The sequence below is a fragment of the Ambystoma mexicanum genome, chromosome 13 (genome assembly GCF_040938575.1).
Source record: "Ambystoma mexicanum isolate Mex_15411 chromosome 13, UKY_AmexF1_1, whole genome shotgun sequence".
In the NCBI taxonomy this organism is placed as follows: Eukaryota; Metazoa; Chordata; class Amphibia; order Caudata; family Ambystomatidae; genus Ambystoma; species Ambystoma mexicanum.
In genome coordinates, this window is record NC_090938.1 from 101467835 (window position 1) to 101487649 (window position 19815).

The 19815-nt window shown below is 48.9% G+C and overlaps 1 protein-coding gene across 1 annotated transcript in view; it reads right to left on the reverse strand.

The window, feature by feature from the left end:
• Positions 1–216: 216 nt before the first annotated feature.
• OLFML3 (olfactomedin like 3) overlaps positions 217–19815 on the reverse strand; it is a 39675-nt gene continuing 20076 nt past the window's right edge. Inside the window, exon 3 of the mRNA XM_069633388.1 lies at positions 217–2600. Coding sequence (XP_069489489.1) covers positions 1816–2600 — 785 coding nt within the window. The 3' untranslated portion in view covers positions 217–1815. The remainder of the gene's footprint in view (positions 2601–19815) is intronic.

Consider the following 19815-nt stretch of genomic DNA (forward strand, 5'->3'; position numbering starts at 1 on the left):
TAGTAGCTGCATTGAGCTGGTTTCATACAAGTATCCTACTTTGCTTCCAAGTGCTGCATGGTAATTCTCTGCTTCTATGTATAGCCTTTGCTAAGTTTCCTTCTGAATCCACAGTTCTAAACTTCTATCCCCTTTGAGAGTTAGACTTTCGTCCTACCTCACTTTCGAAACATACACATTTTCAAACCTCTGTATTTGCGAGAAAATACACTGGACTTGGATATTGAATTTTATTAGTCATTTCATGGAGAGACTTGTGCTAAAAAAATGCATACAGCTGTCACCTTAACCAAATTCGACATGAAAATAGAGCGAGGTCAGTGCACATATTTGCAAACTTGTCATTACCCAAGTTTCAACAAAGTTATACTTATAAAAGGAATGCGATTGGACAGACAAGGGTTAGGTGTGCTGAAGAATTGGATATGAACCGAGCGTGTGTTTTTCGCTATTTGGATTACGGTGTTTGCATGTTGGTCTCCAATCAGCCAATCCTGTTCCTCGTTCTAAAGATACCTGAGAAGTCCCCTAAGTCTTCTCCACTTTTAAGTGACTGTGGCTAGTATAGGCCGGGCCTGTGCTGGGGCATGAAGCCCTCATCCACATCTGTATTCCCTTATTTCTGAATTATTTAACAAAACAAACCCAGGTGATGAAAATCCCAGGATAACCCAGCTGGATCCAGGACACAAGATATTTCTGTTCACTGTTCACGACAAAATTAATAATACAAAGCCATGCGAAGCGGAAGACACTTTCAACACATTGGCTGCACGCATGCAGTTTATGGTACTGGATGCCCTCCTAGTTATATACTTCTTGTTTTATGATTCAGTTTCACACCATGCGTTGCATCCAATTCCTTGAAGAGAATTGATGAGTCAGCGTTATGCAGTTTCACTGGACCCCCTCACGTGACTAGACCATTGCTTTTCATAACATAAAAGGGGCATTTGTAGACCACATGTTCACCTCACACCCTCTTGGAGCTATAGGCACATAAGAGATGTTTATTGTTAACCCATTGAATGCTGCTCATTTCATCGGCCTTGGTAGGATGAAGGGCTGGGTCCCGTGTTCCGATTCAAACCTGTACCGTAAGGTCAAACACAGGTCCCTTGAGTGGGTGCACTAGCCTGCGTAGGATAGCTCAGGAGCAAGACGACACAGAGCAACACAGGTTCAATCCCCAGGTCTGCGCTTAGAAACCTTCGGGTATTAAGCGCGATATAAATAACCAATCATAATCGTGAGCAGTTCTCGCATTGTTAACCCTTGTTAAAGTTTTTCATATGACAAAGTTCTAAAGTTATTGTTTTATTATCATTTTATGGATCGAACCGCATTGGTTGACGCTGTCCTTTTTCTCGTTGAGCCACAATTAACAGTGTTATACCAATTGAAATTTATTGGCATAGCATTGAAAGATTAGGAGACTCTATCGTAGGATGCTTAGAAGAGTCTGGGTTAATTGAAGAGGGAACTTATGGTCAAAGAGATTGATATGGAAGAGAATGCCATACACAGCGGTAATTGTTTAAGTGCTTTCAAATGTACATTGCTTATTGTGGGCTGACTTCACAGGGCAAGGTGCAGCGATAGGCAGTCCTAAGTCACCTGCTAATGCTAGGCTCTTGTAAGGAATACATGGAAAGCCACTTTCGGAATGGTCGTACGCTTTGAGTCACTTTATTGAGTCGATGTCTGAAACACTGTATAAATCAGACAGCAAGAGCGATTAAATCACATGGAAGTCCGATGAAAAGCTAATTTGAAGAAGTATGAATTGCTACGTTTGCCGAGCTCAATTCTTTCTCAAATCTCCAATTTAGCCTTCATCCCCAGTTTGTAAATAATTTGATACCCGTCGTCCCAAGCATAGATTTGTTTCTCCCGTGGGTTGTACTTCATGCTTGAGTGGGACCCATATCTTTTGGGAAAATATACCAAGGGGGCATTATCAGTAGAAATGGTACCACTAACATCAAAGACACATTGCACCCGGGAACGGCTGGGAAGCTTAGTGTTGTAGACTACATAGATCGCACCACAGATAACGAAGGCACTTTCTGCATTCTCTATGGGGCAAGGAGTATCCCACATTTGCTCGATGCCCAGGGTTTTAGGGTCCAGTTTTGCCAGGCAGATATTATTCACATTTTCTTTTGTGGCGTAAATAGCCCACAAGCCTTCTTCGTCAGCTGCGATGTCGATATAGTTGAACGGTGACAAGCCAAAGACTGGAACCTGGTCCTCAACTGGAAATACAGCACTGTCGACAACGGTTTTGTTGGCCAAGTCATATTTGATGACCTGGAATTCATCTTGGTGCCTGATGAAGTAAAGGTTGCCCCCATAAACGACATGTCCGGTACCCACCCATTGAAAGGGTAGCTTAATCCTTGATGCTTTACGAGTTGAGGAGGACAAGGTAAACTCTCTCATCCTCGGGAATACGAACACTGTGTCGTTGCTGGTACCATCGAAAACATAGATCTTTTCTGAATTGCCCATCAGGTCTTTGGTCCAGACGCCCGAAGTGCCCCCGTATCTTTTCAAGATCTTCATTGCATTCACTTGGGAAATGGACTCGCTGCAATCTGAAAAAGAAGACATGGAAAGCCAGATTAATCTAAAGCACCATACATGGGTCATGTTCGGAACAGCAAAGTAGAGCTTTTCCTCATACAGAATAACACAGAGTTAAGTGAGGTAAGGTGGCTTAAACAGAGTCGGTCCTATCATACAAGCCTTCCAATGCCTACCTTGGTTTACATTTTCCAATGGAGTTGATGGTCCCTGCCATGAGCTAGGCAGGCGTGCATGTTTTGACACTGCTACGGCTTCACAAGCTCAGCATCTGCAATATTTATTTGATCTTATATTCTGGAGACAAAGTCATAATGGCCTGGAAGAGTGAATCCCTGTTTTCTCCCCCTAGTATGGTGTTGCCTCCATTCCTGAGACCATGTACAATAAAAGATGATTTAAGATACCATAAATAATAAGCAATGAAGTCTTACGAGAGTTATATTAACTCAGAATTCCACAATTGCACTGCCCCCACCTAACTGTGGTCACTGGAATTATCAATATCGTCTGTGCAATCAACTGGATAGTGGCCATGTCTTCTGATAGATAGCTATACGTTTCCGAGTCAGACCAAACTCGAACACCTTTTTACCCAGGCACTATATAACCCTTCTGTAAATACATACCAGAATAGATGGATGCAGGTGTGAGTTCCGGGTGGGAAATGACTGTACAACGAGTCACATTGTTTAACCGGGGCTGTGGTCATCTCCTACAGCCACTAGAATTGGACTGAAACGGCTGCTAGTGACCGGCCTCCTTGGCTCAGGAGACTACAACAAGTTTTGGTGTTAGGTCTGGATAGAGTGGCATGCACTCAGAGCATTATTGTGTAACAGTAGCTCTTCCCCCGTAGTATGTCGCTGCAAGAGAACCCTACCAGACCATTAACTATGCTACGTCTGGGTAGTTTCAGAGTTCGAAACGGCATTTACTGAAGTTCCACTCTGCCATGAGCGCACATACCCAAAACAAGTAGAAGAGTAACTCGTATCATTTCTAATATTATTACCTGGGGGCGGGGGGGATTGGGGAGAGTCGGCTCCCAGCCAATGAGGAGGCTCAAAACGGGTGCATTACCTCATGGTAGTCCTGCTGTCAGAGTATCCTCATAGTGGGAGGCTGCCATTTCCCTCCCCCCGTCACTCCCCTTTGCACATATGCTTCCCTCTCCCATCCCTGCCGACTAAGCTTCCATGGCCCGGTTCCCTCTCCGACGACAGTAACCACAGTGTTCCTTGTGCATCCCCAGAGCCTCATAAATGACAGTCATGGAAAGGGAGAAGGGACTACGTGGGTCCATGGCGGCCAACTTTAAAAAAAAAAAAAATAACTATTAGTATCCAGTACATCATACCAGACACCATAAGAAATATTACTCTCGCGGGGGGGGGGGCATTACCGGCCCAGGTAATGCCCCGGGCTAATGCCCCGGGCTCACCTCCGAAAAGAAGAAGGTAGGAGTCTATTCATTAACCTAGTAAAGTCCCAGATGGAGAGAAAGTCCTAAGACCAAACTGGGAAGATTGATCGCTTCTTCCTGGGGTTCCGAGAGCAGCAGAAACTCCCAGCCTGAGCCGAGAACGGGACTTGTCGTGTCCTGCATGACCACATGCAGACAGTTAACTCGGTGTGACGAGGAGGCTCATCACACCCAGGGGAACTAATGAGATGTACGCATGCTCGCGCATGCACACAGGGAATTTGCCGCAATTTCGCAGCAGTGTGACAGAAAATAAAGAGCTGTTACAACCTGTTAACCGAGGCTCCATGTCCCTCATTTCCAGGGCCGCGCGCGCAGGGGCCTAGAGGCCCATTTTGAGATATAGCACTCAGCAGGACAAGATAACTGGCGATGAGGATGGGACACCTTCACCCCATTAAAAAGGAGAAGGGGAGAAAAAAATCAGGCGTCAAGATACAAGAAGGCCTAAACCCTGGTTAACATCTTGTCCACTTCAGCAATAGTGAGCAGCAGAGAAGCGCCTGTCTGCAGCACGATGCCTGCGGATGGAGAGACAGTCAGAGGCATGCAAGTGACGCATCGGAGGACGAAGGGCCCAGTGCCCCTGCCTTCCGGCGACCAGGTCCATTTGACGTGGGCGATCAACAAACCCTAGGACAAAGATGGGAGCAATGGCTACGAAGGTGTGAAAACTACATGGCTGCATTTGATGAAAAGGCCCCTGACAAGTTTGCCAGAAGATTACTCATTAATCTTATTGGGGTCAAAGTCGAAGATCTCATCCCAACATTCCTGCATGAAGTGGTCAAAAGAGGCATTGTGCATGTACATCGACTCCCAGCGCAACATAGACCACGAGAGATACACGTTCAACACGGCCTGTCAAGTCAAGGGTGAGTCCATGTATGCCTTCGCAACTCGACTGCGCAAGTTGGTGACCCACCGTGACTTTCACAAATTCTAAGGATCATCAGAGGGTGTTTGTCGTCTGCCTTCAGAGAAAAACTACTTCAGAACCCGCTCCCTCTGGCCACCATTCTCCAGATGGCATGGATGGAAGCGGGAGCAAACTCACAAGCCACGCAAATAGAGACTGTAAAAGGACAGGCGAAAGAGCACCTGTACTATGTCAGTCAAGGCGGGAGAAGTGGCAGCAGTAGTCACACCCAATAAGAAGATATGGCACTGCTGGAAAGTGTTACAGGTGTGGTCTGTCTTTTCCCCATGAAAAAGGAACGCAGTGCCCTCCGTTTGGACAGAGGTGCACCAATTGTGGACTTGAAAACCACATGGCGTTGGTTTGCAATGCGCTTCCTAAGAGAGTGCAAGGAAGTGGCCTTGGCGGGGTGAGACAGGAGTATCATTCATGCACCCCAGGCCCCAGAAGAGACACCAATGCGAGAAGAGACCTGGTCAGTAATGTTTGGCAAATTACTGGACGGTCGCCATCTCCTCTGCCAGAGCGAGAGAGAGACCCACATGAATATGCATATATGATTGATGTAGTGACTGTCGCAGATGGAGATGTCGACATCCAAGTGGGTCAGTACCCCGTCAAGTTTGTCATCGATACGGGAACCACACTGCACCTCATGTGCATCTCTGAGTTTTTCAAGATGACACACCCACCAGAGTTAGAACCATCTGAGCAGAAGTTCTTACAGTGGGCTGCTCGAGTTCCCGTTTGGAATCATGGGAAGTTCTCGACAATCCTAAACTACTACAAAGGGAGAAGAGCCATGGCAGAATTGCACGTTCTTCAAGAGGAAATGCCTGGAAGTAATCTATTAGGTCGACCAACGGCGGTTGAAATGAAGATTGCAGTCGTGACATACTCCATGCAGCACAAAGTGTCCATAGTGCAACAATTCCCAGAGTTATTCAAAGGACTGGGGTGTTTGAAAGGAGACCCAGTCACCCTACACATAGACCAGTCGATAACTCATGTGGTGCAACACCCCCGGCGGATACCCATCCACCTGCAGCTGCAAGTAGAGAAAGAGATCCAGAGTCTGTTGAAGGAAGACATCATAGAACAAGCTCGGGGCCCCATTGCATGTGGCAGCGGTACCCAAGCAAGGATATTTTGATGAGACCAGGTTCTGTGTGGACATGCGCCACGCTAACAAGTCAATTCAACGAGAAAGGCACCCTGGCATGCATCTGATGACATGATTGGCATGCTAAACGGAGCCAAGATATTCACTAAACTCGACCTCTACAAGGGGTATCATCAGATCCAGCTAGATGAGCAGTTGCGGTACATAACCATGTTTGCAACACACAAAGGCCTGTTTAGGTAAAAGAGGTTGAGCTTCGGGATATCATCAGCTGCTGAGATCTTCCAAGAGAGCATCCGGAAGGTCATTCGGCACATAAAGAACTGCTTCAACTATAGCGACGACATCCTGTTTTTTTCAGAGCAGAACTCAAACAACATGACGAGGCACTACACCAGGGATGCCTAGCTCTCTCGGGCAGAGCTGATGCTGAATGGAGAGAAGTGTGCATTCCACAAAGAAAGAGGGAGGGGCTGGCAGTCGTCTGGCTGAGTGAGCACTTCCAGATGTGCTTTCTGGGAAAACCATTCACTCTGGTGACCGACCATCACAATCTACGGAAACCTGCAGTGGAAAATGCCCCCAAGGACTGAAAGGTGGGGCTAATACTGCAAGACTTACATTTCACCATCATGCTCAAGCCGGGCAAGAAATACAATCAGGCAGATTTCATGTCAAGGCACCCGCTGGTGAAACGTGATCGTGAGTTGTCCATAGCGGAGGAATACATAAACTTCCTCGCTCAACGGAGACCACCAAAGGCACTCACGATGAGCGAGGTGAGAGACCACACCATGTCACCAAGGTGGAGAGACTGTGAGTTAGAACACATGCAAAGAGACCAAGAGGGTGTGCAGCAAAAAAAATGCTGGCCTTTCAGCAAGTGAAAGATGAGTTATCAGTCACTGCGGAGGGTCTCGTGATGCGTAAAAGGAGGATTGGTATACCCACGGACCTCCGACGGCAAGTAGTGGACCTGGCACATGAAGGGCATTATGGCCACCAAGCGACAAATAAGAGACACAGGGCCTCATCACGAGTTGGGCGGTAACGCCGGCGCTAATAGCACTGGCGTTAATAGCCCTACCGACAAACCCCCGGCGCTATTAGTGCCGGATCACGGGTTTGGCGGAACGGGTATTTCCCATTCCTCATTGAGCCCATTCGGGAATTCCTCATTCCCCAATGGGGAATTTTCATGCTATTACCGCTGGTGGATTTCCCACCGGTGGTAAACGTGCCAAAAATCAGCGAATTCTCAGCAGATTTCCCCCAGCTCAGAGCTGGGGGAAATCAGCCGAAGCCATGATTTGGCGGACCCTTAAATGCAGCGGTAACAGCGCTACCACCACATTTAAGGGATACTACCAAACTCGTGATGAGGCCCACAATGTGGTTCCCAGGGATTGACTCTTTGGTGGAAGACACAGTGAAAGGGTGACACCTATGCCAGTGCACGTTGAAGCCCAGTAATCCCGAGCCATTCGGGATGTCTGAGCTGCCTGAGGCGCCATGGACACATGTCGCGATTGACTTCTTTGGGCTGTTCAGTGGAGGGAAATACTGGATGGTGGTTATGGGCGAATTCTCTGGATTCCCGCTGGTACAATTGATCTCATCCACATCAGCCAACACCGTCATCCCTGAGCTGGATGTCATATTCTCAGCGTGGGGCATTCCTAAAGTGTTCCAGTCAGACAACGGGCCTCCGTTCAACGGAGGGGAGTCTGCCCGATTCATGAGTCACATGGGCATACATCACAGAAAGATTACACCCCTGTGGCCAAAAGCCAACATGATGATAGAAACGTTCATGGGAAGTTTGAAAAAGCTGCTGCAACAAAACGCATTGAGTCCGAGGCCGCTGAACCAGGCACTGTGTAGCATGCTCTCAGACTATCGGAATTCACCACATGCAACAATGGGAAAGTGCTGGTCGGAGCTGGTGTTTCATAGGAAGGTGATGACGAGATTGCCCAACAGCGGGGAGTTCCGAAAAACAGGCCTGAAGACACTTCAGAATGGGGATGCAGCAAAGAAACAGGAGAAGAAGAGGTACGTGGATGAAAAAAGGGGAGCAAAGTGGTCGACGCTGCATACGGGAGACAAGGTTCTCGTGCGTCGGAAGCAAGAACGGAAGTCAGAGTACAGGTTTGATCCTGATGCCTGCGTCATTAAGCAGATCAAAGGGTCTATGGTGACTGCTCGGTCCCCGCGATGAGTGATTACACGAAACGTGTCACAGTTCAGACTCTACCAAGAAGCGGAGAAAGAGTGCGAGGATGAGGAGAATGCTGTGCAGGGTGCCCAAGGGGGGGGTCGAGGAAGGAGAACGTGGCCTCACCAGAGATGGGGCAGCTTGTGAAGCTGTCAATGAGTTCCAAGTGATGCATCACAAGACCTGTAAGACTCATAGAAGAGATGTGAAGCCACTGAGTAAAGGGTTTTCTGTTTGCCTAAGAGGGGGAGATGTCGTATCCTGCATGACCCGCATGCAGACGGTTAACTCGGTGTGATGAGGAGGCTCCTCACAATCAGGGAAACCATTGAGATGTGCATATGATCGCGCATGTGCACAGGGAACTTGCCGCGATTTCGCGGTAGTGTGAAAGAAAATGAAGAGCTGTTAACCGAGGCGCCACGTCCCTCATTTCAAGCGTGGTGCGCGCAGAGGCCTAGAGGCCCATTTTGAGGTATAGCACTCAGCAGGACAAGAAAGCACTCAGGGCTATCCCGTGGGGTTCCTGGTAGGAGAATTCAAGGAGACCAACATGTGTCCATAGGCCGATGAGTCTTCTAACAGGACATGCTTTGTTTATTGCCTCTCTGAGTTCATATAGGCCATCTTGAAAGGGAGATTTCTGAAGTGATCCCTATTCCGTCATGGTCAGACCCCCCTGGGGATCTACGGTCACCTAGTGCGCAAGCCACAGGTGGGTGATCTGCATGACATCACATTGATAAATAGGATATGTAACTGTCTTTATAACCGGATACTTCACTCTGCAGAAATCTTAGGAATATTTTCGTTTGATCAATTGACTGGGTTCTTGTCTCACCACTTCTTAATGTAGGGCTCTTTTCCTGTGTGCAGTCTCTGCCCATTCACATATCTGCCTTGGCGGTTCAACAGCAACATGTTTGGGCTGCATGTGTTGCCCTTCAGAAGCGACGTATCCAAGCAGTTTGTGTTGGACTTTTCCCATTGGTGGCAGAACCAAGACTAATTTGCATATGGTTAGTCCCCTTCTGGAATGGTGCAGACAGGCTAAAAGCAATGGAATGGAAGCTGCCCAGAGCAGTTCCCAGGGGTTATAATGAACTGAAAGACATTGCAACCACTAGTGTTTAGTGTTTGTGGGAAGCCTGCCTAAAATAGAGGTAGTGTACTCGGCAAGGGTCCATTGCTTGCTGTACCAAGGGATCCAAGCTGCACCTCTCTGCAGACCTAACAAGGCCTAAGCATGTGTGGAGATCTTTGTGTTCCCATGCAGAGGGTTACACGTCCACGCGTTTTGGAATGCCTTGCTACGATTGGTGGCAGAACCAAGACTAATTTGCATGAAGTTCCCCTGCTTCTGTAATGATGCAGACATGATTAAAAAATGACGGGCTGAAAGCTGTCCTTATGAATTCCAAGAGATATTCATTCAAATCTTCCCCATCATCTTTTAGTGTTAACATTGTGTCAATATCAATGCCTGTGTCTCGCTACGTTTCTTGGATGACTCTAGACTTGGCTATTTGAATTCTGTCCCAGGACCCCGCCCTTTTATTTTATCGACACACAATGGGTTACAATCGTGAATAAGTGTTAGTGGGCCCTAGTCACTCCCCGCGCCTAAATAAGGCGCGCACTTTCCATTCTGCTAAGCATATAATCTCCCATGGGGTGACTATTGCAAAGAAAATGTTTTGACTGTGAAATGTATCAGTCAGGGTAATTTTCTTTAAATAACTCACTTAGTGGAAAACTTCTCTGACCAAAAAAATAAATACTTCACATATCAAACCGGGTTCCACTTTTTTCTGCTAGCCACCAAACTCTGGAATGCGTTACCCAAACACCTCCGTACTGAGGTAGGCGGTTAAAGACCTTACTCTTCCACGAACTCCACCATGAGATCACTGATCAGAACCACCCCTGCTTTATAAACCTTATTGGTCTAGCCCACTTTCACCGACCTAGAGTTTCGCCTAATTCTTTTTGCTGACTTTTTCCGCCCACTTTTTTGCTGCAAAAATATCCATGGTTAGTGGGGCTAGAGTGTATATATATGGGGTGGCGGTTGTAAGGGACGGTGCGGGGCAGTCACTTTTCTGGTAAAATAAAGCAGAAATGCCGGCAAAAACAAAACTGGGGAAAGCGTGGGTCGCCGAAAAATAGTATGCAATCGTTTATAGATCCAATTTGTTCACCCCATGTGTCACCAAACGAGCCCTCAACATGACAGAATTCACAGAACCCCTCGTTCTACCTACTGTCAAGCCTACTCCAGTGGCCTATGACCCCTGATGATTGGACCCCATGCAACCAAAGGGAGACCTATCACCTCAGTAATAATATCCAACAAGCCGATAAATCCACCCACCCAAATACCATTCCTAACGCTCACCACCCCTCCCAGTTACCTTACCCCATATGCCTTCCTCTTTCTAACCAAGCACCTTCTAAACCTCGCCCTTCCACCACAGTTAAACGTCCCCATTTAATAGCAACCTTAAGAATACTGCCAAGCTACGGGTTACATTACACGCTTTACATCTATCACACACAATGGTGGGCAACACCACCCCACAGCGCCCTTTGCAGACTTCAGCCCTTGGGCTCTCCCCTCAGGATAACATACTCAGAATCTAATATGCCAACCCCATAGAAGCACGTACAGGAATAAGCTACCGCTGACTTGCGCCAAACTATACTACAGTGGGAGAGGTAGATTTGAAAGCTTTCTGTTTTGATCTCTGTCTGGACCACAGGGTAATATGGACATGCCACCGATTATTTGTGGGCTCTGCAGTAGGGCACTCAATATACTGAGCCCCACTGTGAAACGGTGCACCGCTGTCATCTACCTCGTACCGGGTAGACTACTGTGCCGCGTGGGACATCTGTTCTGGGGTCTGGACTTCTGCCGGGGCACGTGCTGCTTTCCTTCGGCCGGCACACTGTCTAAATCTCTTACAGCCGCTCGTTCCCCTTTATGTCTAGGAGCGGCGGATCAAAGCCTGGTTTGACCGCACAGCAAGCCAGCTCGGTTGCAGCTACTATTCCCTCTGTGATGTGGTGTGTCTTCAATGCAGGGACTCCTGCTGCTGTACCCAATATCGGCAGACTGCTGTTTTCCAACACTGCCAGTCTAATGGACCGCGGGGTCGGATCCTCCGACTCATCGCCAGTTGTTTTGATCTTTGGACCACAGGGTAATATGGACAGGCCAACCGATTCCTTGTGGGCCCTGGAGTAGGGCACAACAATAACACGATGGAGCAGCCTTAAACCCAACCTTCTTTAATCCCCTCTACATGCTTTCTACCCAGGCTCTAGTAGCCCCTCCTCTTCCTCCCTCGTCCCCCGTCCCCCGTCCCCAGTCCTTCTTCCTCCTCTCTTAAGGCCGTCCTTGATTTAAGAAGGCACGACCTTGTTTACTCCACAACACTTTCAACCCCTTACTTGTTTTAGAAAGCCATTCACAGCGAGACCAACAAAAATGGCTGCAGCCAACTTAATATTCAAAGAGAAAATGTGAGGCTCCATAGTCCGCTTTCTAAGCCAGCTCGAGTTACAAACACCCTTTGGCGGATGAAGTCCTCTCTTTAGATTTATTAGAGAAGCAACTCAGCTCGTGGGGCGAAAGGAAAGGCGTATTGCTGGCCGTGAAGTGGGCCACATAACCCTGAAGGGAACACACCTCCAGGACGAACGCAATAATGCAAGGGCCGACGACAAAAGCCCTGCAAAATGGAGGAGGCACCCCCGATAACCCGGACAGTGTCCTCTCGGTGGTTCCCTAGCCCTCCCCCTTCCCTTTGGCGAAGGAGGGGGAGGTGCAGGGACAAGGCGGCAAACGGGCAGAAGCCCGCGAAAAGGAGAGCGCCAAATGCGGGAAAAGCCCGCGAACCAGAAGCGCGGCAGCTTCTGGGGAAAGCCCGCGAAAGGGCAAAACAAAAGAAAAGGGGAGGGGTTTCCCCTTGTGACTGTCTTTTTTTAATATAATGGTTTTGTAGCTTATATAGAGAGCGGGGGCTCACACAGAAGGCAGCATCCAGCTGCAGCTGTGGACCCCCTCTCGTGGGCTACGGAACGGAGAAGGAGACACCCAAAACTGAGGCGTCCATTCACAATTGGTTAAAAGCCTTTTTGATTTATACCTCTATACTTCGGCTATGTTAGCTTACGGTCATTACATTCAGGATATTTATTTAAGGAAGGGAGGTGAAGGCTGGCTTAAGTATGATAGGGCATTTTGGTTAAAAATGCAAGTGTGGCCAGCCTTGGCGTGGGATGAAATGGATGTTGAGGGTGTGGTAGACAAACTAGTACTCTCAAATGAAGGGGAGGAGAAGCCAGCAGTTGAGAAAACGCAGGTATGGAGGGGCAGAGGTGGCTACTCTAGGCGTGGAAGGGCGTCCTTTCGCGGGCACTCCTCCTGGAGCAATAGGACCAGCTACCAGGGGGAGCAGGCTGAGTGCTGGAGGGTCAACTCAGAGGAAGGTTGTCCATTTGGCAAAACTTGTAGATTCAAACACCCAAAAGGAAATAGCAACAAGGAGCATGCTTCCTCAAGTGGAGAGGGGAGATGCAAAGGCAGCCCCAAGGGCAAGGGCAAGAGTGCATAAAGTCAATACCATACTGTCAAGAGCGGCACCGCGCAAAATGTGTAATGATTGGATTAAAGGCGGGCTACCCACCCTGGTTAAACTGCAAGCTATGACTCCATCGTTGAATGCGTATCATAACATTGAAGATGCAAAGTTGTTATGGGAGGGCTTCAGGTGGGGTTTCAAGATCCCATGTGCAGAAAGGTTGGGGGGGGGGGGGTGTAAGGAACCTGAAGTCAGCTTTAGCAATGCCAGATGTTGTATTGCGGAAAGTATCCAAGGAGGTGGACTTGGGCCGGGTGGCGGGCCCCTTTAAACATCCCCCTCTACCCAACTTGGTAATATCACCTCTGGGGTTGGTACCGAAAAAGGAGAAGGGTCAGTACCGCCTAATACATCACTTGTCATTTCCAGAGGGTGGTTCAGTGAATGATGGAATTGGGGAGGAGAAATGCAGGGTGCACTATGCCTCCCTGGATGATGCGGTAGAATTGGTCAGGACAGCGGGGAAAGGTGCCCTCATGGGGAAATCAGACATTGAATCAGCATTCAGGTTGTTACCCATACATGAAGAAAGCCAGCACTTGTTGGGTTTTAAGGTTCAAGGGATGTATTATTTTGACAAATGTCTGCCTATGGTGTGTGCCATCTTGTGCGCTTACTTTGAAGCATTTAGCTCATTCCTTGAGTTCGCGGTAAAACGGGAATGCGAATCGGGGACAGTCCTGCACTACCTAGATGATTTTTTATTCATTGGGGAAAAAGGAACGACAGGGTGCCAGGAGATCATGTGAGCATTTCAAAACTTGATGGGAGCAATGGGGGTGCCACTAGCTGACGGGAAAACTGTGGGCCCGGTGACTTGTTTAACATTTCTGGGGATTGAGATTGACTCTGTTGAAGGGGTGAGTAGGCTACCACAGGACAAAGTCACCAAACTGAAGGCATGCAGCAAGGAATTAAGGTCAAAGAGGAAGGCAACTCTGAAAGAGCCACAAGTCATGGCGGGTGACCTTAATTTTGCAGCCAAAGTTATCCCGGTGGGTAAAACCTTCGCGAGGAGTATTGAGCTGAAAATGGTGGGCCTAAAGCATGCAGGGCAGCATGTCAGGTTGGGGGCTGAAGTGAGGGAGGACCAGGCTATGTGGGATGACTTTCTGGACAGTTTTAGCGGGGTCCGTGTGTGGAGAACCTCGACCAACGGCAAGGAGAGGCGCAAGTTATTTACAGATGCATCTGGGGCCCTAGGGTTTGGGGCAATCTTGGACAACCAGTGGTGCGACGCAGCATGGCCGGAAGGGTGGCATGGCTCGGGGGTCACCAAGGATATTACATTGCTAGAGCTCTTCCCCATTGTGGTGGCATTTAAGCTATGGGGGCAACAGTTGTAGGACAGAAAAGTCATGTTGTGGTCGGACAACCTAGCAGTGGTCCAGATAATTAATCAGGGATCCGCCGGGACCTCTAGGGTTCTGCGGTTACTGAGAGAGCTCAACAAATGCATGCTGGAATGGAACATTGAAGTAAGAGCCAGGCATATCCCATGGGTGCAGAACACAGCAGCTGATGCTCTCTCTCGTCTACAGTTGGAGAAATTTCAAGAGTGTTGCCCGGGAGCACAAAAAGGGATGACGCCATTCAATCCAAAGTGGTGGGACATGATTGGGGCAATCTGAGTTCCCTGATTCAGACGGCGCTGTCACCAGGCACAAACAAAAGGTATCTGGCTTGCTGGGAACGGTACTTAAAATTCAAACAGGACCTGGGGGTAAACAGTCAAGATAGGCCAGTAAGGGCCTTTGTGGGATGGGGATGGCAAGGAGGTAAGACCAGGTCATGGATGGCACATCACTTGGCAGCCATCGCTCATTTCTCTAAATTGCAAGGGTTGGCCGATCCTACAAAAGAACACTATATCTGTATGGCCATGAGAGGTTGGGCAGATGCAAGGCGACCCATTGATTATGTCAAATTGCAGAGGGTTGTGGCCAGTTTAGAAGAAATCTGTCATGGGGGTCTTGAAGTTGCGCTGTTCAAAGCAGCGTTTTCATTAGCATTTTTTGGGGCATTCAGGGTAAGCGAGCTGATCCCTGAGAATAAAAAAGCAAAAGGTGCAGGGTATCTGCAGATCCAGGATGTACAATGTTCAGAAGAGCAGGTTACGCTATGGTTAAAGAGGTCAAAAACAGATCAGAAGGGGAAAGGATATACAGTCTCCCTGCAACCCATTGCAGGGAGTTCAGTCTGCCCAGTCGCGGCTGTAGCAGGGTTCCTCAAGGTGAGGCCGGCATTGTGGAACGAGGCGCCTTTTCTTATTCATGAAGACGGTTCCTCGCTAAGTCGCTTTCAATTTAGGAGGGTGATGGAATTGGGGCTAGAAAGAATTGGGGAAACTGAAGGGGTTTTTGGGACACATTCATTCCGGATCGGGGCCGCGACATCTGCAGCGGGCATGGGTATGGGGGACGTCGCAATCAAGCAAATTGGCAGATTCTGGTTGCTTTAAGAGATACGTTAGGCCTGAGAAAATGTAAGGGTGACATGCCTTCTTCTTTTTCCTCCTTTAGCGCCAGCCCGGAAGAAGAAGATATTGGTTTGGGTAGTAGGACACTCCTTTGTGTCTAGGGCTGGGGCTTGATTGGACAGCGGAGCATGAAAAGCAGACGGCAGGCGATTTCAGAATTGGGTGGCACGGGGTGCCTGGCATGAAATGGGCTCACTTGCAGGGACAGGTGCGCAAACTCCTAGCCAGCAGAAGCCCAAAATACTGATCATTCACCTGGGGGGGACGACTTAACTAGCTTAGGGAGAGGGGCGCTCATGGGGGAGATGATGTACTCATTACAGGAGCTGGCTGGGCAGTTAGGGGAAACAGAGGTGGTTTGGTCAGAGATCATCCCTAGATTGGAATGGAGGGGTGCGGAGAGCCACGCGGCTGTGGAGATATCCAGGCGCAAACTTAATTGTGCAATGGCAAAATTCTGCAGGGGCAGGGGTTTTGGGCAGGTCAGACATGGCCTAATTAATTTGAAATCGCCAGAATATTTTTTGAAGGATGGGGTACATTTATCACCGTTAGGCATGGACTTAATTTTATGGAATATCTGTACACAAATCTTAGAAATGTAAGGAGAGGAGCAAAGGGGGGAGCCACGGTGGGCGGAAACCCACTCGTAGCGTGGCGGTGTTTGGCCAGACAAACACAGGAGACAGACTCCGGAGGAGCCAGGAGAAAGCAGGAAGGGTCTTCGCCCTTCTTGGACCCAACGCCCCTTGGGAGCCTAAGCGGCAGGGGCGTCGGGGAGGAACAATTACAGCTCAGCTTCCCACAAAGGAAACGGCACTCTCACCGCCCAGGGACACCTGCATGGGCAGGTGAGGCTCAGACAACAAGGTGGGGAGAGTTGGGCCTACTGATGGACTCTCAGGAAAGAAAGGGGGAAGCAGGTGATGGGAACACGGAGCAGTCACCGCATCTTGCGAACACATTTTTCCACAAATGTGTGCAGTGTGGTTTTTTGTGATTGTGGAATAAATTCTGTGGCATTTTTATGCCAACAAACTACCAGGTCTCATTCTACACTGTTTTGGGGGGAAAAGGGGAATGAGTTATGGGTATGTATTGGCTACGGTTATGAATGGACAGATGCCGGGGTTATGAGACACGGAAGGAAAGCTGTGTGTAGCGAGCAGGAGGCGCTTCTGGAATGGGAGGCAAATGGATGGGACTGCAAGTGGATGGAGCAGCAGAAAAGAGCCGAGGGGGCAAATAAAGAGGGCGGTTGAGTAGATACACTCAAGATGGGGAGCCAAGTAAGGAAAGTGCAAGGAGTTGGGGGTGAGGGAGAAGGGGGTTAAGATGTTTCCCCAAAAAAGAATAAAAAAAAATACATTTAAAAATGTGCATGCAATTATTACTAGTAACAATATAATAAGCAAAAGCGAAAATTAATTGTTTTTTTTTTATAACGCACCTAATACCGTACCGGAGTTCAGTTTCTAAGCGCATATTCGGGAATCGAACCTCTAGTTGCTCTCCATGGTCTTGCTTCCAAGACCAGTGCTTTGCCTCTGAGCTATCCTCCGTTCACAAATTAGTGCAAACCTTAGTTTTAAAACGAAATGAACACATGGAGCATAACCTATTATGCTGGCCTGCTGTGCTCCTCTAATGACAGGTGTGGCACAAGTGGGACTATGATGGTAGGATATTTTCTCCTTATTAATGCTCTTTGTTGCCACTTCCATGCCAACCTTGGTTCTAGTATGCTGCAGATGCCCAAACCTCATCATTACTCATAACTTGTTTAACATTGGGACAGCTGGTCCCTCCCCTTGCATTACAAACACCCCCGGGATGATAATGTGATCGGTTGGGTCACCGCTTGCATGGCATCATGACACTTGTTAATGAGCTATTGAGGGAAAACGTGTTTTGGTAATCTGTGGATGGGTTTTACATATGTTAAAGAGAGGGGCTGTTGTGAGGGAAGCGCCTATCCTCGTAACGGTTTAGTGGCACGTGTGTAAGGAGAGGAAGAGGTGGAGCCTCAGGGAGCAGGAGGCGGTTAGTTAATAAAAATATGTGAACAAAGTAGGACAGTGGCCCGTGTTCTCTGTCATTCTTCCAGGCGTAACAACCGGCAATGCGGATAAACCAAACCGTGATCCTGCCTGGCGTCCAAGCAGCCATCCTGCTGTGAACCACACAGAGGCACACCCGCCGAGATCCCGGCGTCCTTTCAGGCAAATTCGCCTCTCCTTCTCGCCAGAGTGGCCGTGCACTGCGCGTACCGCACCAGAGTAAGCGTGCCGCCGGGTAGCCGGCACAAGCTATCTGCTCATCCTTGCCGGCACAGGAGCCGCAACGCAATCAGCCCACCCCAACCTGAGAGTTGGCTTCCCGCTCGCTTGGACACGTTGTTCCGCCCACCCGCTCCACAAAGAAAAAATAAATCAAATGAAAACAACCATCACAGGTGAGCGCCTAGGTAATCTACGAAGAAGATGACATGTAACTCCTTTCCACTGCAATAGAAAGGAACAAGAACTAGGCCTCAGACACACACAAATGGATGTGCTACGCAGACCAGGACGCCAACTGAAGGCACCACCACGGTAAGGAAAGCACAGACCTCACCACCTGATGGGCCCACCTATAGGGCCTGGTGACCATAGGGACCACGAACAGCACGGTGGGCGCAAAACCAAAAAAAAAGCAATTACTCCCACACCATGACCACATAGCTGCAGTCCAGCCAGCACAACAGAGGAAGAGGAAGGTGCAACCCCATAGGACGAGCAACACTACTAGACAAAAGCACCCAACAGACCGACCACCATGATGGACCAAGCAGGGGAACAGGGTGTAGCACAGCAAACTGCCAGCAACGTGGCATTCTTGAGGAAGCCTTGACCAATCAGCCTCCAACCCCAGCTGGACAGAGGACCCAGATGGGCCACATGGGTTTAAGATTTCACTGGCTTCATCAAGGCGGCAGGGGATGAAAAGTCACCAGTACTCAAGGGCATCTTCACAAATCTAGCGGGGATGGAAATCAACGCCATCATCAAAACCATCCCAGCAGAAGACAGAACCACCTTTGACGCCCTTGTGGCTGCTCTGGATAAGAAACTGATCATGCAGCCAAACAGAGACTATGAACAGTACATGTTCAACAAGTGCCAACAGGCGTCCCATCAGATAGTAAAGGAATTCATCACACGCCTGCGTCAAATGCAGGTCCACTGCCAATTCTCTGCTTTTTCAGAAAACAAAGTAATTATACAGAGTTATTGAAGGATGCCCAAGAACAAGACTGATAGAAATGACTCAGTAGCAGCCCTCACCAGCAGTAGGGAAGCAAGGAGAGGGGCACTCAACTACCAGACACTGCAAGGGGACCGCCAGGCGAAAGTTACACACAGACGAGACCATTGTCACACTCACAGAGACTATGCTACCAATGTGGCCAGATATACCCTCCCGCGGGCCCATACCAGGCGATGAGCCAACGATGCTCTAGGTGTGGCAGGGAAGGCTACTTCCAGGCTGTGTGGCGAGAAGGCAGACCGTTCTCGCAAGCTGGACAGAATCTGGCAACGCAAAGCAACTAGAGATACCCATACATGCCGAGCCTGCCAACCACACAGTGGAGACAGCCGCAGTTCTACCCACAGCAGCCAAGGAGAATGGTGAGAGTGATGGACCAGGACCTAGACTACAGGGAGCCCCCAGGTGGAAATCAGCTGCCACAACTAGACTACTACACAGACCACTACGGCTACCCAGGTGATCAGCACATGAACTGCAATGAATTTGCATATGGCCAGGACCCAGAATTTCCTGATATGTTTGTGAACCTGGGACATGGGGAACAAGACGGCAGCGAAGCACCAAAGGTAATGGCCGCAGTCACCCATCTATTCCTAAATGACACAGGAGCCACCATCAACATCATGGGGGAAGAGGAGTTCCTACTGGGAATACGCGGGATCTGGTACCGTCAAGAGGAAGAAGCTTCCAATGGGGAGCCAGCACGCCACTACCATCGGTGGGGCAATGTAGAAAGACGCTTGCATTCAAAGGGAAGACGACCAACATTGTCATTCATGTGCTTAGAAGCTCAGTCAATGGGAAATGCCTGCTGAGCTATCGCACCACGAAGGAACTTGGCCTCATAGACATTAACTTTCAAGACAATGACGTAGTGGTATGCAGAGGAGACCGCAGCAGAATCAGAAATGCAACCATATGCCGCATGAAGGGAGCCCAAGTGAACAAAGAGATGATCAGGACCACGTTCCCAGAGCTCTTCAAGGGCCTGGGAAAGCTGAAGGCACAATAATCAGCCTGCACATCAACAACAACAGAAA